This window comes from Xyrauchen texanus, chromosome 20, assembly GCF_025860055.1.
Source record: "Xyrauchen texanus isolate HMW12.3.18 chromosome 20, RBS_HiC_50CHRs, whole genome shotgun sequence".
In the NCBI taxonomy this organism is placed as follows: Eukaryota; Metazoa; Chordata; class Actinopteri; order Cypriniformes; family Catostomidae; genus Xyrauchen; species Xyrauchen texanus.
The window spans coordinates 8,614,101-8,639,499 of NC_068295.1; the positions used below are offsets into that span (position 1 = coordinate 8,614,101).

A 25,399-nucleotide genomic window follows, 5' to 3' on the forward strand; every position below is an offset into this window, starting at 1 on the left:
GGTCACACCAACCTTGACACAAAATCACTATATTGCTAGTTTTCAATTGGGAGCAAAAACATAAACAGGGGTTAGGCAATTAAGGGAATTGTTAAATATTTTCACAAGCTGGTAGGATATATATATATATATATATATATATATATATATATATATATATATATTGTACACTTGCTTGTTTCTAAAATGGATGCATTGGAGTTACGATAATTGTTATTGAGGTGCACATGACACCTAGTGATGGCAAATATGTCTGTGCTTCCAAAACATTATTTTTTTTTAGATTTGGTAAAAATAATTCTGTCACACATTTTTCTCTCATAAAGTACACAGATTTGCAAACATTTAAAAACAAATGTACAAATAAAAAAAAAATATCTGTCCAGTGTTTTTTCCATTTATGGAATGACTTAAACCAATGAAGATTTCTATATAAGACTATAGATGAGGTGAAATGTGAGTCTTGAGATGTTTAAGACAATCCTTACTGTGGTTAAAGGAGAAGGATGTCTTGCTTTTTTGGGAGTGAGGTTTGTGGTCAGCTCACTGAAGAAACATCTACTATGTGGTTATGCAGCTTCTTTTAGTTACTTGGAATTTGGACATATGGAGTTATTCAGGACACAAAATCTTCCTGCATGTCACTTTAGGAGAAAATTAAGATGCAAAGGTGCACGTTCAAACAATAATTTCATAAAATAAACAGTCTTATTTACAACTTATTTTACTTTCTTATAAAAACTTTCTGTTAATTTTTTATAATTATTATTATTATATATTTTTTTTTGTAAGAATAAATAACTAAACCAAAATGACTTTAGATGTCCCCCTAGCCTTCCAGATAAGCAGTTCGATAAGTGGCCCAGTGTGATTATTAATCACCATAAATAACCGCTATGATTTAAATAAATAAATTCATAGTCTGCATGTGCTGTGCACTTCAAAGTGCTCTGCTCTGTCATCTCACACACACAAGAGCATGCATAATGTGGTGTTTTCAGTATAAAAGTGGCCAGCTTTACACTTTCATTTTGAAACGTACATCACTTGCAGATTATATATTTAATTAAATCAGATTAAATATAAGCAGACTCCGATCTTTGAGATCTCAGATCTCCTCGAGGTGTGAAGGCCAAATAATCAAGCTACCAATTTGTGAATTTGTTTTAAAAAAATCAGTTTTACATCCATCAAATGTATTTGCGATTGACATAACAGCAATGTTGGACTGAAATTTTTTTATTTTGTTCTATACTTAAACAATTTCGTTGGAGCAAAGCAGTGATGACAGCAGATAAGCACAGAAAGTATGGGACAGGAATTTGTTGCACGTTTTGGAGTATATTTCATACATTTTAATAACAGTGATTAGTTCCTGATTTCATCTGTTCACCCCCCCAACAACAATATTTACTGATTTTATTTAACAGTTCTTTATTCTGAGATAAAGACATCTGTGGGAGGGATGTAGAAGTGATGGAGTAAAGGAGGGAGAGAGTGTAAAGGACAGAGTGTATGTTCAACTCTCTCCATTCATTTTCCTCCAGTCCCTGACTGACGTGACTTACGTGTGGCTGCCAGGTGAGTAACATTTGGAAATGTAACACTTTGGTTCATCTGCTTAGGTTTCTTACCAATTGATTGAATATGTACCATCACTCCTTTTGTCACCCAAGGGTCACAGTGTATTTATTTATTTATTTTTGTCTTAGTGCAATTCTATAGTATATGTCTACAAGTACTGTTGGTGACATTATAGCTCTGTAGTTCTTAGTTTGTTGTTTGTATTCTTATAGTATTATTAGAAAGCTTTTTCTTATTGTTATTTCTGTCCAAACACCCTAGTCTTTCTTAATTTGCATTATATATCTTATAAACATTATTGTTCATACAGTGTGACAGTTTAATATGAGATATGGTCATATAGGATCTCTATATAATCATATCTCTTATAATTGTTCGCCTAATTGAATCCAGTATGTTCAGTGTTCTGAATGAAACAGTGCACAGACCTGTAATATTTCCTGATGTGTTTTCATCAGATTGGTTAAAAAAAAAAAAAACTATATTGACTAAAAGGTCGTTATCCACTTTTAACTGGGCTGTTTACTGTTTTGCTCAAATTTGTCACGATTTTTTATTATAGTTATGGCCATTGTAAATCCTACAGATCAGAAAACCCACAACCTGCTCATTAAAAGTGTGACTGTTCATTTGAGTTTGTACCATCTGATTAAAGTAAAAGAAACGTACATTTAGTACGTAACTTAGTTAACTTAGTTCTTTTGGTAACAGGGTCCCTCTTGTTTTATGTTATAGATGCCTCACCTGTGCGCAGTCATGATTCGGACCGTCTGTTTCGGGTGCGCGCTCTTACTGCTTCTCTTCTCTCTTTGCGCGGAAGCGCGTCCCGAATCATCCCGCCGGTCAGCGCGCGCTCCCGCTGCCAATGTGCGCCTGGCAGGTATTGGCCACAGAGAGAACGAGGGGCGCGTTGAAGTCCTGCACAACGGGGCATGGGGAACCGTATGCGATGACGAGGTCGACATAAAACTCGCTAATGTGATTTGCAGAGAACTGGGTTTCCAAAGTGGCATAACATGGGCACACAGCGCAACGTATGGAGAGGGAGAGGGTGAGTTAATATCTCCATTAAAACAGTGGACTGGCCTTCAAAGTGCTGTGATTTATGAATCTCTAAAGGTATAGTTCACCAAAAATGAACAATTTGTTATTATCTATGCTGTTGTTATTATGTTTCTCTGTTGAAAACAAAAGGATAATTTTTTAAGGAATTTTACATAGCCATACAAATACAGTTCATAGTGATCATGGCTGTCAAGCTCCAAAAACCCCATAAAAGTAGTCTATATGACTTGTACGTTGTATTCCAGAAATTTTGTACAGACCGAAGTATTATTCACTGATAATATTCCCCATCGCCATGTTTAGCCATCTTTCACGTCCAGTATTTGGTTACTTATGGAAGGCAAGTGTTAAAAATTCATTTAGACATAATGTGTACAGACATGTTAACCAATGCTGTTTTGGTGTAAGTGAAGTTGCCGCAAAATTTTTTAAACTGGACGCGGTTTAGACTTTGGTGGAGGTAAAGTTTATCTGTGAATAACAACTTACACTTCGATCTGTTCCTTACACAAAACTATCATATGGCTTCAGAAGACTTGGAATATCCTCTAGCGCATAAGTCATTTGGAGTATTTTATGGTGCTTTTATAGAGGGTTTGTTTTTTTTGTCTTTTTCGGAGCTTGCATGGCAAGAGCTGCACAATTCTTTAACAAAAAAAACAAGAATCTACTTTTGTGTTCTACTGAAAACAATTACTGCATACCGGACTTGGATTGAAATGAGAATGAGTACATAATGACTGAATTTTCATTTTGGGGTGAACTAATCCTTTAAGTGTTTTCAACTGATTGCTGTCTGTACAGCTGAGGTTTAAGGGCTTCAATGTCTATTATTTTCACTATGAACTATGGATTATGTGAAAGACTTGAGTGCACTTGTGTCTGAAGAGGCAGTGCTGTTTAAATAACTGTTTCTCATCAGTGCAAGTGCACAGAGCTACTGTTCTTTACATCGTCCAAATCCCTCCCTGTAATTTAACTTTAAGGCAGCTATAAAGACAGCCACTAACCCAAAGCATGTATAACACTTAGTTGGCAAGACAACGCTGTCATTAAAACTAAAACAAACCCTTCAGACAGCTTCACGAGAGCTCTGTAGTAATGCTTTTGATGGTGACTCTTCTTTCCCATGTCCCTATTAACTCTTATTATATACATGAAGTCTGCAGAAATGTACTTTATGCCTATGTATTATGTACCATTTCTTGGGGAAATTTTTTTAATGGTGCTGGCTGTAACTGCTTTGAATTTTCTCCCTCAACACAAATACATAACACTTTTTTACATGTGTCTTTATAGGAATGGTTCACACAAACATTTTAATTCTGTCATGAACTGATATTCACCCAAGATCTCCTTTTGTGTTCCACAGAAGAATGTCATATGAGTTTGGAACAACAGAGGGTCAATAAATTGTGACAGAATTAAAAATTTTGAGTTAACTATTCTTTTAAGTGCATTTGTAACATACAACATCTGTCACAGGCCAAATTTGGATGGATAATGTTAGGTGTGAAGGAACAGAGAAAACCCTAAAAGACTGCAAATCAAACGGGTGGGGCATTCACGACTGCAAGCACTCTGAGGACCTGGGGGTGGTCTGTAGTCCAGAGAGAAGGTTGGACCAAGTGCATCCTGGAGTCTCCAGAAGAGGGCACACTATCGCTCTCGGACCGAATGCTGTCACTTCGAACCATTGGCAAGACATATACTCAAGGTCACCTGCACATGTTAGACAAGGCAATGGGCATTCACAGGATCAAACAAGATGGGATCAGATCTCCAGACAGCAGTTTCATAATCCGGTAAGCAGTGGATAAGAGTGCAGTAGATCTTAAATGTATACGGCTACCGCTACCCCTGTTTACGACAAACCTCTAATCTTAAAATGTTAACTCTAATTCCTATTGTCTAACCATGATCTCTGATCTCCAACCCTTAACCCTGACCTCCACTCCGTTGGTCCTGATTTCTATTCCTGATCCAAATCCCCAATTTCTGTCCCTGACCCATGCATTTTCCCATTTGAACCGGCTCCCTACTCCTAACACTTTTCCCAATACAAATTCCTTACCCCTATTCCCCAGTTCATATTTTGTTGAGGAAAACCATTACCGGTGCTGGCCCTAATCTTTTGATCAAAACTCTCAGTGCTAAAATCCTAACCCTTAACAGCATGTTTAATTCTTAAGAAACCACGATCTTCAGGACCAACGAGAGCTTCTCAATTGGTCAATGGATGGTAGATCCTAAAATTTAGAATCATGAGTTTCCTACCAATCATTTCTGGTATGCATTTGAGGAAACACAATCTTTCCATCCTCTTCTAGTCTGCCAGTAAGGTGAGGATTGAAGATGTCCGTCTCCGGCCAATCTTGATGATTACAAAGAAACACACCCTTGTCACGGAGGGTGTGGTAGAGGTTAAGCATGCTGGAAGATGGAGACATGTGTGCGATAAAGGCTGGAGTCTGAATAGCAGCAGAGTCATTTGTGGGATGCTTGGTTTTCCTGATGCAGAGAAGCCCAACATGAAGACCTACAAGTTAGTCCTGCTCTTCTACTTAATATTGCAATGTGTACAATTGGTAACTGATCCTTGGCCTTGAAATATTGGATATTGCAATGAATCCAACATTTTTTAACTTATTATCAGTTCACGGCAGGGATGGATTATGAATTGCAAACAAAAAACTTGCTTGTTGTTCATGTCCAAAAGGGTTTTGGGGGGGGGGGGGTTAAAGCTCAGGGCACCCCTGGGAATTCAAGGGCTCCCTGGTGGTCAAGGGCCTCTGGGCACTGGCCCAGTCGGTTATCCATCCCTGGTTCACGGTTCATAGCCAACATTAGTTTTGATTATATCATTGTGTTAGTACAAGGTTTCATAGTCAGTATACAGACTTTTGACTTGTGGCATAAAGTTTTGTTCACATTGCAGCTTATTTTCGCCAAGAACCACTAACTAACTAACAAACAAAACAATCCATCCATACATCCATCCGTCCATACATAACACTCCATTATAATTTATGATCAATATGATTTATCATAACTCATTTTTAATTGAAATAATTGCCTTTATGTTATCACAATCACCCAAGGAACACTGCATTATATGCAAATATACCTTTAAAATAGGTAAAGGGCAGATTAATGTCTGTCTGCCTGTCTTTCTGTCTATCTATCCATACGTACCACTCCATTATATTTAATGATCAATATGATTTATCATTTATTTTTATTTGAATTATGCAAATAGAAAGAACAGTATTTGTTCTTCAATGGATCATCTATTTCTTAGACTTGAATATTTGTTAAACCACACCAGATGTTTAGAGCATGACATTCCTTGCAATCATATCTTAAGTACATTGTATGTGGAAAAGTTCATATCAAAGCACAGAAAGATATTTGTCTCATTATGTTGGAGAAAGTGAAAGATTAACTTCCGTTGTTTGCTAGAATAGAAGTTCTATTTCCCTTATCTCTGTTCGCCAGCACCTTTCACAAACCTGAGTACTTAAGCAAGGATTAAAAGATCTTTCAAACCTACAGATGCTACCTGGACCACAACTTTACCAAATTGAGCAGTCTATACTTAAACACTTAAGTCTAAGTGAAAAGTCTAATATACCTGCTTTTGTTATTGTAAAGAGACATCAGTTTAAAGCCTTTACAGTTTTTCTCAATCGCTTTGGCTAATTTTTTGATACTGTCTTAACATTCTCTAAACTGTAAGTGCAATTGTCACAGTTGTTTTATGGGACATCACAACTCTATTGCATGTCTGCAGAATGTAGTAACTCACCCAAAACATATAATTCATGCTTCAATTACCTAGTTATTGTGTCAGTAAATTGGCCAATGTCACCAAAATGAAAGGTTTCTTTTGTCACCGTGTGAGCCGTACTGGTCAAAATGTTTAGATGTTTTTTCAACATGGCAGTCAACCCTGGAAATCTTTGTTATATACAAATTTCATTTTTGTTCTACGTTTTTGTCTGCTTACTGGACTATACAAGAATGTCAGTTTTGTCTAGCTGAATGCTATTGTGTATCACACTGAACTTTTTAGATACCGATTTCCACAGTAGGTAAAAGTTTACTGGGAAATGTCAGTACTGTACTATACTGTAGTACACAGAAAAGGGACATGAACATTTGTATGTATACAGTAAATTTATTTTTGAAGCAATGTGTTACTTGTAAACATAAAATTCACATTTGCATATCCATTTTTACACATTTCTTACATGTAAAGTCACATACATATGGAACAGAAAACTGCCGCAAAAACATTCAATGTCATAGATATTTATGCAATATACATGTATGTCTGACAGATTTTGATAATTGAATGGATCATTTTGCATGTGATGACTCACACAATGGAAGAATGTTTAGAAGTTGTGAAAAGTATGACAGTTTCACTGAGAATCAGCTCATTAGTTCTGATCAGCAAACCATGTACATTTATTTATTGTGCAAATTGTAGACAATTGGACTTACTCTTTTGCACACATGTGCCAAAACACGTGCAATTTGCTTAAATGAATAAGAAATTCAAATCTGGTGTGAACAAGAAACTAACCATTCAGATATATGAACTTAATGTTTTGAAAAAAATAACTCTCATTCGAAAATTGAGCCAAAACGGTTGAAAAGTTCTCTCCGGTTGAGAGTTTCAGGCTTGTTTAATGGTTTTATCAACATTGGCACCATTGACTTTGTTCTGCCTCATCACAGAATCGTATCCCTGAAAATAGTATTCCATACCAATGGTTACTGTATTAATGTTGCCTTTATGTTATCATAATTACCTAAGGAACACTGCATTATATGCAAATATACCTTTTAAATATTGCCACACCTCAAAAACATTTTGCACCTCTTAGTGGAGACTGCTGCAGTTCAGATGGATTTTTGAGTAACCCCACTCACAGCATAATTATTTCATTCCCACCATCTGAATGAGTTTTGGGTATGCTGGCATGTTGAATCATGTGCTTGTTATAAAAAAGCACCACCTTATTCTTATAGGTCTGCGGTCACTAAGCTTTTTTAGTCATGGTTTATACTGGGGCATACGCTATACGTGTTATACGTGCCTCTTGCTGATTATTCTCTGCTCTGTGATCTGTGTCTGCTATACCAGAATTATGTGTCCTGGTAAACATACACATGCCTTGAGCAACATTGTTTGTGGCTGTTGGTATTTTGGCTTGATTTTAAAAATATTGTCTCACCCAGCAGATAAGACTAATGACAGGTTTATGTTATCTAAAGGGATTACACACTAATCTTGAGGCCACAAGCTTTTGTTTAAACATAATTTTGCCACAAACAGTAACATGAAGATGCTGTTTGAACTCAAATTAGAGCTTATAGAGATCTGGCCGTGGCTTTTGTGGCTTACTTTCCAGGGAATCTCATTTGGCTCCTTCTCGTTAGTGAGCGTGCCGAGCACCTGACCTCACCATGTTGTACGTGCATTCTGTAAAGGCTCCACAGAGCACCAGACTTGACAGATGTACTTAAGAGCGATTCCTCACGCCAGCACACGCCCTCTGCTGGATCCTTCACTGAAGATGCTGTAATTAGATGTTGGGCCGCTCAGAAGATTTCCACGTTTCTGGCAAAAAGGGAAAGAAAGATTACAATTATAGCTGCGCCCTTTTGGCTGCTGTGTCAGCAGGACACACTCTGTCTATGTCACCGAGGAAATTTAAAGACGTAAGCCACAAAACAGGCTTAATTATTGTATTACTAACATCTAAAAAATGGAGTATAATATTTGACCTACTTAGAATCTGCTTGCACTAAACAATGCTTCAATCAGACTACCAATAGAAGGAAGTCTCACCTTCCATATTTGTGGATTTTGTGCTAAGATAACCTCAGTGTCATTTAATGGCAGGGTTTAAACCTCTTATTTTCAGTCCAATGAAAGTTGAGCACCATAATCAACACATTTGATCAAGTTTAGGTTGTTGGACCAACACTTAAATATTTTGTCTGGTCTAGCCTGGTGTGAGAGATATGTTTTATTGTTTCAAATAGATTGTACAGAATCAGACATTTGGCTATAGTTTGAATATATGACCAGCATAGAATACAGATGATCTAAATAATATATTTTAACTATATTGGTAACACTTTACAGAAAGGTTCCATTCGTAAACATTAGTTAATGCATGAGGTATTATGAACAAACAATTAACAATATATATTTTTTTGTACAGCATTTGTTAGTTAATAATAAGTTCATTGTTAGTTCACGTTAGTTCATAGAGCAATAATGTTAGCAAATACAACTTTGATTTAGAAAATGTATACTATATTTATGAATATTTCATTGCTTATACTGCGCAGCCATGATAAAATATGCAATTTAGAAACAGGATTTTACTAAATAATTTGTTTTCCTAGATCAACATCCTTGTTGGTCCCCACGTATCTGGTTTCTTAAATAAACGCTTAACAGCACGTTGTCTGAGATCTAGTGAGAGAGAAAAAGACTGTGTGTATGTATGTATAGACTAATGCTTAAAACAGTGGCATGATTGTTGTCTCCAAACAGACCAGCCCTATCTATCATTAACTTTTCTTGGTTCAGCAGTAAACTAAGGGTGGAACTCTGGGACTAATTACATGAGCAGGTGGGTATTGCAGTGCCAGAGACTGTCAGAACAAAAGAAAAAAAAAAAAAAAAAACAGACTGTTATTGTCTGAAGAGATACTTCAGACAGTAACATGGGGGAATGTTTAACTTTATCTTTTCTGGCCATTTTTTCATGTCGTCTATCTTAAAAGTGTAGTTTGTAAGATTCAGAAACCTTTGTTATTAATGACACATGTGGCTGTTAAGTGAACTGCAGCTAGCAACCTGTTGCTCGTGCTCACACTACATAGGGACTTGAGCATCAGCCAAAACAATGACGTAAAGTACAAAGAGACAACGTGATTCACCGACATCATGCTGACTAATGAGGTAGCATAATTAAAATGACAGAGCTATGATTGTTCTATAACAAACTTTGAGACTGTATATTATATTTGACTCTCCAGGGCTAAAACAAAGTGGATATAGGTCTGACTATGCGAGACTGTAGTTTGAAGTAATCACTTTTCTTTGCATGATACATTGACTGCATTTATACGATAGCCTATGTCGGCATTAGCAAGCTAGCCAGCTTCATCAATAGCTCTTTTGGTGGATGATGACAGTAGCTGTTTATAAAATAGACTGTACATTATAAATATGTTGACACCATTCAGTATTGATGTGATTCCATCACAACTGTCATTTTGATATATCGATGCACTTTTGTTTTATAATAATAGATTGGATATATTTTCTGTCTAACCAAGTTATGTTACATTAATGATTGGGTCTTTTTGCACTATATTGAACATTGTCTTGCATTCATTTCATGTGTTATTGTAGTTTACCTTGCTGCATAATTACAGATTAACATTGTTTATGACAGTTACTATACAGGCAAGATCAAGTTAGCTAAAATTACACAGATCAATCCTTATGGCACTATATTTCACATGCTTTGCAGTTATGTACGCTTACTTGTCCAGTAAGAAGAACGCCAATTCAGGATCAGTTTTGATCCCCAAAACCGAACAAAGGTCCCACTAGGAATTAAATGCCCTGCCGATGTTCACTCTAGTTTTCGCTCAACCACGATCAAGTTCCCGCTTAGCCAGACTGGATTCAGTAGATAAATGTTTTTTTTTTGTTGTTTGTTTTTGGCTTACTCAGAGTTTGTGTAGGAGTCGGTGTTGTGCTGGGAGCTGGACGTTTGCTGGATTCCATCTCTAAGATAACGTTACCAAGTGTTGCAGTTTGTTGTCGCTGTTGAATATCGGAAGAGAAACACTGAGGCAATGCTCTTGGGAGCGAGCATAAACGTCACATACTTTGGATTTTCCCGGTAAAAGCGACCCGCTCCCTTTGCATAAAAATCTGTCTACAAGCTTTAATAGGTAACCTAGGAAGTCCGGGAAGGGCTAATTTTTTAAGTTGCATTACAAGCAGTTCACACATTGTCAAAAAAGGCGAATATTACATGAAAATGTTTACATATTGCACCTTTAAACACAAAGCCTATAAACTGATCCAAGTTCAAAATGCCATTAAAACTTAAAACGATTGTCTTTGCATTATCTTGGACTTATACTGACATCTAGTGGCTTTGATGCAGCATAATTTAAAATCAATAGTTTTCAGTTGCAGATGCCATTGTAGAATTGTATTATTGACAGTCAGCCTTGATTAATTTAATCAAAGAGTGAAAGTGTCAAATAACATTATGGTTACTGAGATTAAGCAAGTAGTATTCGGCTGGTCATGTGACTCTAACATGGCAGTCCCCATATACACAAGGTATCTAGGCACTGATGAAGGGGTTGTTCCGATAACATTTTGCAATTGCACTTGGCACTTTTTGCACATTTTTCGCTCTGTTAGGGCCTCTGTATATTGTTTGAAGCTTGGACTGGTGTTTGGCACAGCGTTGTTTGTTACTTATATCATTTTTTTCAGAGAAAAAATTATTAATGAAACAAAGATAAAATATGATCGGTGGTATCATTCCCCTGAGCTTTGCTTCATATATTTACTGTTTAAAACGGCTAGCTTGGCGTTAGTGTGGAGTATTCACTTTTAATGGACAGATACACTGCAACATACTGAATATTTTATGAGGTAATTAAACAGGAAATCCCACACAGCATTTGGTTTTGGTTTATTTTCTGTTGACTACTATACTAACTTGAATTTCATTCCTTTAGATATATCAGAATATAATACAATGTTTATTTATTTTAACAATTTAATTTGCACATATTTTTTATTTTGTCTTCTTTTTTTGGCACCAAATGGAATTGCAAAAGTAAGGATTGTTTTCACACACGTATCCTGAACCCTCATTGGTCGGGCAAACAGATATTACCGCCCCCAACTCACATTATTGGTTTAACTGTATCATTAGAGCTGTGATGGCAGCTGGACTTTTCCAGAAATCAATCTACGAATGGTTCATCCACATTAATCTGGAATAGGAAAAAGTATTTTAACATCAAAACAAGTAACACACACTTAATTTGACAAATGATGATGATAATGACAGTGATGATAAAATGTGTCACTGTGTTTGCAAGTGCATTAGCAGTAGATGGTCTCATGGATGGATGGATCTTTCTCCCTCTTTTACTTTCTCTCCCTTTTCTGAGTGATCCTTACTTAGACACTGGATAGATGTAGCTTTTGTGAGTTCAGTTTGTTTTTGAAAAGTCTTGCTCTGCCCATTCCTGGATGCCAGCACTCATGCAAGTGGAAATATCTGTTTATAGAATCAACATTTTTGAAAGCCATTTAGTGGTAGATTAAAGTTAAAACATCTGTGTATGTGCTTAGATGTGTACTGTATGTCTGTATGCCATTCATTTTTATTATAGTATAGTAGCAAAGTTCTCAGATGAAACTTTAATTTGGAATGTAAATTTTGAACTGTTTTAGATTTAAACTCAACCAAGCGGTGTGATGCATGTTTTCAGAGTATACAGTCAGTACGTTTTTGACTGTTAAACATGTAAAAAAATTTCTTGAATGAAACACACAATGGTATTAAAAAGTTAAGATCAAAACATCATGTGGTCAATGATTTCTTCACGTGCATACATTTTGTCATATTACCAGTATAATATAAATATAAATAAATAAATATATATATATATATATATATATATATATATATATATATATATATATATATATATATATATATATATAATTATTATTTTTTTTTCATAAAGTGTTCTAATGTTTTCAGCATACTTTCGTGAAAGACTTTTCTTTTTAAAAATGCTGTTCACTTCTTTCCTTCACAGAAAAATATGGGATAAAAAAGTCAAGGATCCAACAACTAGGTAAAATCAGTTCCAAATTCTTTCAGTTCCTTTTTTTGTAATGAGACAAACTATGACATATTTAAAGTATTTGTAACATTATCTGATCAAAGAGCAGTTATACAACTACTTCCATAATTTTTTTTTTCAATACATCAATAGTGTATATATGACATATATGGTGTACAGTGTATTTCTGACTCCTGCTCTCTCTCTTTATCACCTAGATTGAGTCAAATGGCCAAAAAGAAGGGATTCTGGGTTGAAAAAGTGCATTGTCTGGGCACAGAGCTCAGCCTGGCAGAGTGCCATGCCCAGCTCTCAATCCACCGAAGCACCACCCCCTGTAAGAATGGCCGCCATGCTGTGGCCCATTGTGTACCTGGACCCCAGTTCGCTCATATGTCCTCTGGGCAATCCCAGGCCCCTCACCCTGTGGAGGTAACCCTTAAAACACACACAACAAAAGAGATCTTTATCTTTGGGGCAGCTGTGGCTCAGGTGGTAGAGCGGGTTGGCCACTAATTGACACTTGTTGGCAGTTCGATTCCCGGCTCACACGACTCCACATGCCGAAGTGTCCTTGGGGAAGACACTGAACCCCAAGTTGCTCCCAATGGCAGGCTAGCACCTTGCATGGTAGCTCTGCCATCATTGGTGTGTGAATGTGTGTGTGAATGTGTGTGTGAATGGATGATTGGGACACAGTGTAAAGCGCTTTGAATACCGCTAAGGTTAAAAAGGCACTATATAAGTGCAGACCATTTACCATTTATCTACATTTCATAAAAAAAATTAAAAACTATAAATAAATATATAAATAAAAAATATTTTTCAAACGAAGCTTGCTTTTGTTACCCAATACTTAGCAACAGTCTCATGCCAGACAGTTTCTTTGAAAAGATATTTAGGACTGTATATTTAAGTTGGCCAGCCATAAAGTGCAGTGATCAAACCATTTTAACCTTTAAAACTTGCCTGCTTGTCTTTTTCATCTTCTCTCATAGCTGCCAGTGCGTTTAAAGGCAGGGCCACGTCTGGGGGATGGCAGAGTCGAGGTTCTGCGTGAGGGAAAGTGGGGAACTGTGGTTGACCACCTGTGGGACCGTATCTCAGCCAGTGTGGTGTGCAGAGAGCTGGGATTTGGCACTGCCAAAGAGGCTCTTACTGGGGCGTACATGGGTCAAGGTGAGAGGTAGTTTAAACTTAAAGGAAAAGTTCAACCCAAAATAAATATTCTTTTATTTTTTACTCATAATCATGTTGCTCCAAACCAATTTACTGTTATATATTTCATGGAACAAAAAATGATCATTTTTTAAAGAATGATTAAAAAAAAAATAATAATAATAATAATTCTACATATTCACAACACTCAAAGGGATAGTTCACCCCCCCAAAAAAAAATCTCTCATCAATTACTCACCCTCATGCCATCCCAGATGTGCATAATATTTTTTCTTCTGCTGAACACAAACGAAGATTTTTAGAAGAATATCTCAGCTCTGTAGGTCCATACAATGCAAGCAATGGTCCAAAAAGCTTGTAAAGGCAGCATAAAAGTAATCCATATTACTCCAGTGGTTAAATCCATATCTTCAGAAGCAATATAATAGATGTGGGTGAGAAACAGATCAATAATTAATTCCTTTTTTGCTATATATCTCCACTTTCACATTCTTTTTCTTTTGTTTTTGACGATTCACATTCGTTGTACATATCGCCACCTAGAAGGGAGGAGAATTTATTACACATTACCCAGATACACATCTGGAATGGCATGAGAGGGAGTAGATGATAGACTTAAAATTTTTGGGTGAACTATCCCTTTAACATATGGCACACGAGTCACTATAAACTGTACTTGATTCTTCTAAATTTCTCTTTTTACATTCCATAGACCAAAATAACAGCATACAGGTTTGGATAAAACATAAGGGTAAATAGAGTCATTATGAGAGTAAATAATGACAGTATTTTCATTTTTGGGAAGAAGGTGACTCATAACTATGTAGACGATTAAGTTCATGCTGAGTTTGCCACACTGTAGGATATCCAGGAGATTCCAGAGAAGCATTTGTAAGCCATGCTTATCTGTGGGATACGCCTGTCTGGAGCTTAATATACAAGCTGACTATGGGGTGTCACAGAGACGTTGTGCTGAATGCTTATATTATATGACATTGAGCTCTCCAGGTGCAAAACATGCATTCCGTGGCAGTGACGATGCTTTAAGCTGAGGAACTTTCCCTGAACTTTCTGTGGTTCCCGGTTCATTTCAAAGGCACACTGCATGCAAGTTTACTTTGGCTGAAAGAGACAAAGCTCTCCAGTGATCAGTATTCAAAGCTGCATAGGCACACTCTGATGGGATGGGATAATTGCACTGCCAAAGAGAAACGATGACAGTTGCAATTTATCGAAGACTTCCCGATCTCGCTCTGATGAAACATAGCTATGATATTGCAACATAAACTACTTTATAGTGAGATAAGGGTGTAATTCATAGATGTCAGATGCCACAATTCAAAGAAGTGAAAGGATGAAATGTTGATTTATAGCTACTGATCTTACTGACTAACTGATCTATGCTCTGTTGTTGCTCTAAAGAAGCAGGCCATGGATGGGCCAAATACTTTTAAGCCAACACAGAACCAAAATAATTTATCATAGTCAAGTAAAAATCCTTAAAATTAAACATTAAAATGTATTAATATTACCATGAACTGTATAGGCCAAACAATGAGCCAAATTATTAACCAAATGAGCCAAAGTAAGTTAACGTGGTTTCTAAATTGTGGTCAACACTAACCTCATTACAAATTAACCCATATTTCATATTGTCATATTTTCAGTATCATGGCTTTTGAGGATGTCATGCAAACTGTCCATGTTGGCACATGCTTAATTTTGCTCCTCATTAGCAAGTACCACATGACTTTGCACCAAAATACCTCATAGTTAGATTTGACGCACAGCCTTTGACGTTAACAACAAAACATATGGGAAGTGATTCCCCTCCCTTTTCAAAATTGATTAGCCTATTTATTTTGTTATCTTAAATACGCATGATTTTATGGATGCATTTAATTATTTGCATTTAGCATTGTTTTCTCCCTTCTGTCAGCCCTATCAGAACAAACTTGCAATTTTTGGGTCACAACACTCAATTTGAGAACCACTATTGAAGTTGTCTTTTGAGGCTAATAATGTTTCATGTATTGCCAAAATACATTTGGGTTTCTTCTGGTTTATATTCCAGTGTTCATATTTCAGGAGACAGCTGTCAAATATAAGGTTGCCTACTTTCATCATCTGAAATTACCATCCAGTTTATTAGCCAGTACTCGGTAAAGTGACTCCACTTGCTGATTTTTAGATCCAGGAGTTTGGTTGTAGATGTGGTATGACTACTTGAGATCAAAGCTTATGATTTCCACCCTTCCATAATGTAGAAGTCTTTAGGCATTTTATTGTCGTGTATAATTTTCCTAGTACAGCCAAGGCCACAAAAACATATATTGAGTGGAAAAAGGCATAATTTAGCATTTCGATGACAGAAAAGAGCTGGACTGTTTGAGACAGACAGTTAAAATAGAAAGTCTGTTGAGATGGACTATTTGTACCCAGCTGTGGTCACCACATTTAGAAGTGATCCTAAATAATGGTGTCTGTACAGAATTCACTGCGCTGCCAAAGAAAACATATGAATTCACAGGCCTGTTCAGTGTTCAGTGAGACATAGTGTCATTTAGTGTTCAGTGTCATAGGTCAAATAATACAGTAAGGGTCAAATGACACCTGCGTATCTAAAGAGCGTACTTAATTAATTGTCTTGTAGTACGTTTTTCATCAAATTCAGTACACACTCTTTAAGTATGTGAATTCAGACGCAGCTATGGTTTATCAAGTCTGATCATGCATCTAGCACGAGCGCTGTATGATAATGCAGATCCTTTTTGAGGGACAAATCAGCATAAAGCAACACATTCTGTTGAAGCATTCTCTAAGCCTGACCTCCCAGTAAGATGAAAGTAAGCCAATCTTTCCTGAAGTCCCTATATGACTTCATGCCTTGAGATGTTTTTAAATGCTTTATCACCAAGTAAAAAGATGGCTTTACCTCAGTGAGGTTGTGTTAACAAGGGCTGTCAAGTCTCCCTCTTTGACACTTTACACGCTCACATTCTGCATTAAGCACATTTCTATCAACATACAATATAAAGACGTGGACTCAGAGTTTCCACAGAGTTTTTCCTGTGGCTTTAAACTGACACTGACATATGCAATTGGTTGAGAGAAATATTTCTTATATAGTCATTTCATCTGCTCCTAAAATAGGGATTATGACTACCCTATGAAAGAAAAACACCATTAATGTGGGATATATACTGTATGTTGTTTAATTTTAGAGAGAAGAAAATGTCAATTTTCCAAAAAACACAGTCTAGTGAAACTGTTCAGTGCAGACTGTCACAAAACAAGTCTGTCCCTTTGCATTGGCCACTTCTGAACTTCTTAAACATACATTTTCTGTTATATGTATACTGATGAGCCAAAACTTTAAGACCACTCACAGCAAATAACATTGATAATCTCCTAAAAAGGCCACATGTTAAGGTCTGGGTAGATTAGATGCTAAGCGGACAATCAGTTCTCATAGTCAACGTGTTGAATGCAGGAGAAATGGGCAGGAGTAAAGACCTGAGCGACTTTGACAAGGGTCAAATTGTTATGGCCTGATGACTGGGTCAGAGCATCTTTGAAACGGCAAGGCTTGTGGGATGCTCCCGGTCAGCAGTGGTGAGTACCTACCGACAGTGGTCCTAGGAGGAACAAACCACAAATCGGCAATAGAGTGTTTGGCACCCAAGGCTTATCGATGTGCGAGGGCAGCGAAGGCTATCCCTTCTGGCCCGAACCGACAGAAGGTCTACTGTGGCACGTCACAGCAAATTGTATAGATGGTTACAGGAAGAATGTGTCACAACCACTGATATAGATTGCCGATGCAACGGTAAACTGCCAGCAGGAGGTGAAGCCACCAGAAGTGTTCGAGTGGCCATTTTAGTATACCCAAACTACTATAGAGCATCAATGACTGACAGGCGAAAACACCCCTGATTCACAGTCTACGATCTGTGGATACGACAGTTCCATTTCACCCTATACTGACAATCATGTTTAATTAGCTTGTTATGGATAATATTCATTATGAGGGAGAAGATATAAGTGGATCATGATTTCAGAGCCATTTAAATCTAGTATATCAGCTTAATTTTAGCCAACTTTGCTTTGTCTCCCTCAATATCAGTGCCCGCTTCACACGTGATAGAGGGACACACATATATATATGTATATATATATATATATATATATATATATATATATATATATATATATATATATATATATATATATATATATATATATATATTATATATAAAATGTAACCACCATAGACATTGAGGGGGACACAGTCCATCCAATGTCAAGATTAGTGGCCGATCAATGGGGTTTTCAATGACTGATTCTTCAAATGACTTTCACTTTTTGTCCCCCATTCTTGAATATATGCTTACATCTTTGATTATATGTAATTTTCTCTATGAGCAGGAAACATATGTACATTAACCCTCAGTGTTTTAGACAATCTCTAGTGAACTGCTTCCCAGAACTGGGGCCAAAAAGGGTGCTGTGTTTGTATCTTGTGGCTATCATTTCTGTTTCAGAAACTAAACATTTGGTCTAGGTTTCCGTGGCCAGTTAAGAAAATCATTGTTTTGATCAGTAAGTCTTTATGCACTAAACTTAGCCGAGCACAGTGCAATAGCACATAATCACTGTTTTTCCACAGCATGCAGTTCACACAGCTTTCGACTTCATTTACTCTGAATTTCCCCAGAATGTAATTCAGCGATGAAGAAAAACGATATAATTAAACTTACACTAATGCTGCTTTGGTATATTTATGCTGGGTGTAGTGGATTTTACATTCATAGCAGAATTTTTAGCACACTGCTCACGTTTTGCTGTCTGGTTTTGCAGACAAATGAGAGTGAATCGAGCAATGATTTACAGAACAAATAAACAAAGAGGGAAATTAGCTGTAACAGCTTTTAGAAAGTTGAGCTCTCCTTATCTCCACTGAACTCCAAGATAGTCTTGACAGTGATTTCATGCACACAATGCACACCTTTGATTCTGATCAGACTCATATGTGGCCCACATAGGTTTATGACCTTAAGAGTAGAGGAATTCTGCAATTATATAGATTATACAGGCCTTTTATAGAGAAGTTAAACATAAAAATGTTGGGGGTCTGCCTTGAACATTTTCGCTGATTGACTTTGATTCAATACAGGCCGCATAATTTCATCTTTATATACAGGACGAGCCCATATTTTACAGGATGGGTGGCAACCGAAAGCACGATTTGATGATACTATACTGACAATCAGGTTTTGGGTTTGGGTTTGTGTTAGGACTTTGGGTTAATCAAATATGCTTTCCTGTTAAATACATTACATTATTTACAACTCGCCTTAGAGCTTGCTTGTGGACATTTTAACTGGAAACTGGAAACACATGCCCATACTACCCATACGCTCAATAACACTTCTGTTTTCAGACACTGGGGGCTGTAGTTCGATTAAGGTAAGCACAGACCAATAAAGAACTTTAGACCTGATGTCATCGAATTCACAGTTGCTAAAGTTAGGTCAGACAGTAACAATTTCAAGGCTCCAGTAAGCTCAGGGTCATTTAAAAAAATGCCTATGGTTGAAAGTACCCAAATAAGCAGAGAATTTTCTTTTTTTATTTTATAGTTGAAGACTTTTAACTTAGGAAACCCCAGTGACATTGACTGTTTGGTTGTTTTACAGGTACAGGGCCGATCCATATGAACTCAGTGCAGTGCACAGGCACAGAGCGTTCCATTTTAGATTGTTTCTTCCAGGAAGTTCCTCCCTGGACATTCAAACACAGCAGTGATGCTTCTGTCAAATGCAATGTTCCTAAGACTGGTTTGGAGAAAACGGTGAGCAAAAGACCACCTGTTATTCTGGTGTAATTGTAAATGCTGTGACAAATACACACCTGCACTTTCCAGTGTTGGGGAAGCTACTTAGAAACGATAGCTTCCAAAGCTACAAGGTACACATAACATCATATATTTTACTACAGTCAAGCATTTCTTTTCAAAAAGTAGTTATCTACACTACAAGCAACTAAAAACGTAATTAACTATACTGAAGCTAACTACATTGATCAGTTCTAATGGCAGAATTCATTAGGGTGACATTTCCTTGTGAAAATTAACCATGATTGTAATACTGTACAGTTAAACCATGGTATAGTAAAACCATAGTAACCATGGTAACCAAATTGACCAAAATCATGGTTACTACAATCATGGTTAGTTCATTATTACTACAGTTAATCCATGATTCATTTAGTACATTTCATAAGGATATAACAAATAGGGTGACAACATTAAATTGAACATAAATGTATACTTAAAGGAATATTCCGGGTTCAATACAAGTTAAATTCAATCGACAGCATTTGTGGCATAATATTGATTACCACAAAAATATATTTTGACTTCCCCCCTCTTTAAAAAAAGCAAAGATCTTGGTTCCAGTGAGGCACTTACAATGGTGGTAAATGGGGCTAATCTGCAAACGTTAAAATACTCACAGTTTCAAAAGTACAGCCACAAGACGTAAACGGTATGTGTGTTAATATGATTTTAGTGTGATATAATCGCTTACTAAACTTTTGTGTGTAATGTTATATCTAATTTTACAATTTCGTTGCCATGACGATGTAATGTAAACAAACCCTAAAACGACTGTAAAAATTACAATTTAAACAACTTCAAAGCTCAACTAATACACAAGATTTAACAGTAGAATTAATGTAAGTGCTTTTATGAAATGCAAAAATCACATTTCAGTCTTTAAACCCTCCAAAAATGGGCCCCATTCACTTCCATTTTAAGTGTCTCACTGTAACCACGGTTTTTGCTTTTTAAATGTTTAATTTTTCTTTTTTTAAAGAAAACTGTTTTTGCTGATTTTTAAATCTTTTGTTGTAAACAACATTATGTCACAAATTCTGTTGGTTGAGCTTAACTTAAATTGAACCCAGAATATTCCTTTAATATACACTAATAAACTAGAAAACACCCTTTATAAAACTGAATAGAAATATAGTGAAAAACAAAAGCAATGGACTAAATATTTCACTTAAAAAAAAGGCAAAGTCCCTTTAAGGCAGTGCGGGGCTTAAGTGAATCAGTGAATCATTTTTGTGAACTAGTTCATTAACATGAACCACCCGAAAAAACTGACTGACTAAAATGAATCAGTCTTCCCAACACAAAATATAAGAACCTCGTTTATTTTAGCCAGTTAATTTACATGAACTGTCTGAAAGAACTGATTCACTGAAATGATTTGGCTTTCCCAGCACTACATATGAGAGAGAGGACGATTATGTTTGATTACTCCCTCGTCACCATTGCTGCATTTGCAATACAACACAGTGACAAATGTAGCATTTAATTACACTACAGCGCTACCTGCTTACAAATCCAGCTTATTACTGGAAAAATGATATTCTACTGAAAATGTAGTTAAATTAGTTCGCTACTTCTAGCTAACCACTCCTGAAAACAATGCACTTTCAACAACCCTTACAGATCAAGCATGATTCCTTTGGCATTGCTCTAATAATTCAGGCACAGACTATATACAGGCCCCAAAAGTTTATGGAGACTTAAGACACACTTTAAAATGTATGAATGTAATTGGATTTTATAACAAAATATTAAAAGAAGTGGAAGGCTTTTTAAAGAAATATAGCATATGTGGTCTATTAGTTTCTTGTGTTATGTATATTCAGCATAAATGGTCTAGCATCATTTGTTTGCAGAAGCCACTTCTGCAAACAAATGACTGGTTGTCACCGTATTTAGTTATCCAATGCAATGGCATTCAGAATGAAGTGTCCAAAAGAGTCCAAATACATTTTGGGGCCACTGTGTGTTTGGTTTTCTCTTATGAAACTGTGTTTGTGTTTTAGGTGCGGTTGGCAGGGGGCAGGGATTCAGGAGAGGGTCGTGTGGAGGTGCTCATGGAGATGGGGGGCAGAAAGCGATGGGGAACGATTTGCAGTGAGAACTGGGGAATAAATGAAGCCATGGTGGTGTGCCGGCAGCTGGGCTTTGGGTTTGCCGCTCGTGCTCATCAGGTGAGACTTCTGAGGAATGTTGTGTTTTCCAGTAACCTGAATATATATCTTGTTTTATTTGCTTTGGTTGCCTCAGTCTGAGTGTGTTTGAGAGCTTCCTGTGCATGTTTTGGGCACAGGATATTTCTGGGCAACATTAGTTTTATACAGTAGTTGTTTTGTTGGGGGTAGGTTAACGGTAAACTGTGTATTTTCAGACAGAATGACCGGTACCTTTGGTATTTGTTGTGCACATTCTTGAACTAAAAATTTGAAGTACAGTATGTGCACAACAAACACGAAATGTACATATATATACAGTACCTCACAAAAGTGAGTACACCCCTCACATTTTTCTAAATATTTGATTATATCTTTTCATATGACAACACTGAAGAAATTACACTTTGCTACAATGTAAATTAGTGAGTGTACGGCTTGTATAACAGTGTAAATTTGCTGTCCCCTCAAAATAACTCAACACACAGCCATTAATGTCTAAACCGCTGGCAACAAAAGTGAGCACACCCCTATGTGAAAATGTCCAAATTGGGCCCAAAGTGTCAATACTTTGTGTGGCCACCATTATTTTCCAGCACTGCTTTAACCCTCTTGGGCATGGAGTTCACCAGAGCTTCACAGGTTGCCACTGGAGCCCTCTTCCACTCTTCCATGATGACATCACGGACCTGGTGGATGTTAGAGACCTTGTGCTCCTCCACCTTCTGTTTGAGGATGCCCCACAGATGCTCAATAGGGTTTAGGTCTGGAGACATGCTTGGCCAGTCCATCACCTTCACCCTCAGCTTATTTAGCAAGGCAGTGTTCATCTTGGAGTTGTGTTTGGGGTTGTGACACCATCTGAACCAAATACGTTTATCTGGGTCTCATCAGACCACAGGACATGGTTCCAGTAATCCATGTCCTTAATCTGCTTGTCTTCAGCAAACTGTTTGTGGGCTTTCTTGTGCATCATCTTTAGAAGAGTCTTCCTTCTGGGATGACAGCCATGCAGACCAATTTGATGCAGAGTGCGGCGTGTGGTCTGAGCACTGACAGGCTGACCCCCCACCCCTTCTGCAGCAATGCTGGCAGCACTCATACGTCTATTTCCCAAAGACAACCTCTGGATATGATGATGAGCACGTGCACTCAACTTCTTTGGTCGACCATGGCGAGGCCTGTTCTGAGTGGAACCTGTCCTGTTAAACCGCTGTATGTTCTTGGCCACCGTGCAGCAGCTGAGTGTCAGGGACTTGGCAGGATCTTCTTATAGCCTAGGCCATCTTTATGTAGAGCAACAATTATTTTTTTCAGATCCTCAGAGAGTTCTTTGCCATGAGGTGCCATGTTGAACTTCCAGTGACTAGTATGAGGGAGTGTGAGAGCGATGACACCAAATTTAACACACCTGCTCCCCATTCACAACTGAGACCTTGTAACACTAACGAGTCACATGACTCCGGGGAGAGAAAATGGCTAATTGGGCCCAATTTGGATATTTTCACTTAGGGGTGTACTCACTTTTGTTGCCAGCGGTTTAGACATTAATGGCTGTGTGTTGAGTTATTTTGAGGGGACAGCAAATGTACACTGTTATACAAACTGTACACTCACTACTTTACATTGTAGCAAAGTGTCATTTCTTCAGTGTTGTCACATGAAATGGTATAATCAAATATTTACAAAAATGTGAGGGAGATACTGTGTATATATATATATATATATATATATATATATATATATATATATATATTTTTTATTTTTTATTTTTATTTTTTTTTGCATTGATTTCATGACAACTAAACATATTTCTCACCAATTCGTATTGCTGCAATGTGAAGAAAGCTCATTACCATTACTATAATGTACTGTAGTAATGAAAATAATCCTGTCTGTACATAAACTAACACAAATTACTTGTTATAATCATACAAATCTCATCTGGACATTATGGCTCATTGCAGTTTAAAAAAGCCAATGCTTGGTAACATATGCTTGGTCTTGTGTATAGGACACATATTATTGGCAAGGGGACCATGCAGCAGAGGAAGTGTTATTGAGCGGGACTCACTGTGTGGGAAAAGAACTCTCCATCCAGCAGTGTCGTCGTAATAGTTATGTTCACTGTCCTCATGGAGGTGGGGCTAAAGCAGCTGGCGTCACCTGTTCAGAAAGTATGTGATTTGAATGATGACATCTGATGTATATTAAAGTTTTATCTGCACTAAAGGATCAAAATGAATAAATCAACATCCTGTCTTTAGCGGCACCTGATCTTGTGCTGGATGCACAGCTTGTGCAGGAGAGCGCTTACCTGGAAGACAGACCTCTGCATTTGCTCACCTGTGCGCATGAGGAGAACTGTCTCTCCTCTTCTGCCAGACGTATGAACTGGCCGTACGGTCACCGTCGTCTTCTGCGTTTCTCCTCCCGTATCATGAACCTGGGAAGAGCCGACTTTCGTCCCCGTGCCTCAAGAGAGTCCTGGACCTGGCACCAGTGCCACCGGTTAGATTTTTCTTCTGTTTTTCTTTCTGTCCATTGAGAAGTTTGAACATAATGAATATGTATTAATGTTGCTGAAAAAACATGGTCCTCGTGCCTTATAAAAATGTCCCATTGTTGAGGATTTGATGCATATAGAAGCACTCTAAGTAGATTCCAAGACCCCCTATTTATAAACTAACATAAGCTTAGTCATTCCAACTATGCAGTACATTTTTGGTCACACTTAATATTAAGTGGCCTTAACTAATATGTACTAACATTAAATACATTCAAGACTATGTATTTACTGTGTAACTACATATTATTCTGCAAAATGCCCACATTTGCTGCTACTGAGTTTGAGGTACAAGTAGGTTTATGAGTAAGCAGTGTTGGGGAGTAACGGAATACATGATTACGGGATTTAAAATACAAAATATAAGTAACTGTATTCCACTACAGTTACAATTTAAAAAATTGGTAATTATAATACAGTTACATTCAAAAAGTATTTTGATTACTGAAGATATTAATTTGCATTTTAATGTCATTTATTTCATTTAATATTTAGTCCTTTCTGATGGAAAACATTTATACATATAATCAATGCGATCCAAAGTGCATTTGAACAGCAGTGAAACACTTTCTTAAGATGTATTATATTCATACAAATGACAGAGAAGTAAGTTTGGAACAGAAGAAATTGAAATGAACCTTGTGTAAATTGTCAACTTTATGCTAAGCTAAAATGCTATTTATAGCCATTTTACATGCACATGATACCAGACACGATCATATTTTTATCAAGAAAATTATTGTTAGATAATATGTTTTTTCTAGTTAGATTTTTGATATTAGGGCAAAAATCATATTCTTGATAATAATTGTTTTATTGTTTTCCTGTAAAAATATCTAAAAATCCTCTAAACAAGATCAATTTGATTTATCTGGTTTTAGAAACAACACTGCAGAAGATGTTCAGGTTTTTCAGAGAATGTATTTTTAACATGTATATTTTGTCTTACTGTACTGGCAGAGTTTTTATAGTCAAAACAAGTGAAAAAAAAATCTACCAGTGCTGAAGAAGTAATCCAAAGTG

The 25,399-nt window shown here is 36.9% G+C and overlaps 1 protein-coding gene across 1 annotated transcript in view; it reads left to right on the plus strand.

The window, feature by feature from the left end:
• The first annotated feature begins 1,452 nt into the window (after positions 1–1,452).
• The window catches only part of LOC127660286 (lysyl oxidase homolog 4-like), a 39,955-nt gene continuing 16,008 nt past the window's right edge, over positions 1,453–25,399 (plus strand). Inside the window, exons 1-11 of the mRNA XM_052150417.1 lie at positions 1,453–1,581; positions 2,320–2,635; positions 4,135–4,454; positions 4,980–5,194; positions 12,553–12,591; positions 12,798–13,011; positions 13,578–13,758; positions 19,458–19,612; positions 21,664–21,831; positions 23,825–23,987; positions 24,078–24,321. Of these exons, the coding sequence (XP_052006377.1) occupies positions 2,320–2,635; positions 4,135–4,454; positions 4,980–5,194; positions 12,553–12,591; positions 12,798–13,011; positions 13,578–13,758; positions 19,458–19,612; positions 21,664–21,831; positions 23,825–23,987; positions 24,078–24,321 (2,015 nt within the window). The 5' untranslated portion in view covers positions 1,453–1,581. The remainder of the gene's footprint in view (positions 1,582–2,319; positions 2,636–4,134; positions 4,455–4,979; positions 5,195–12,552; positions 12,592–12,797; positions 13,012–13,577; positions 13,759–19,457; positions 19,613–21,663; positions 21,832–23,824; positions 23,988–24,077; positions 24,322–25,399) is intronic.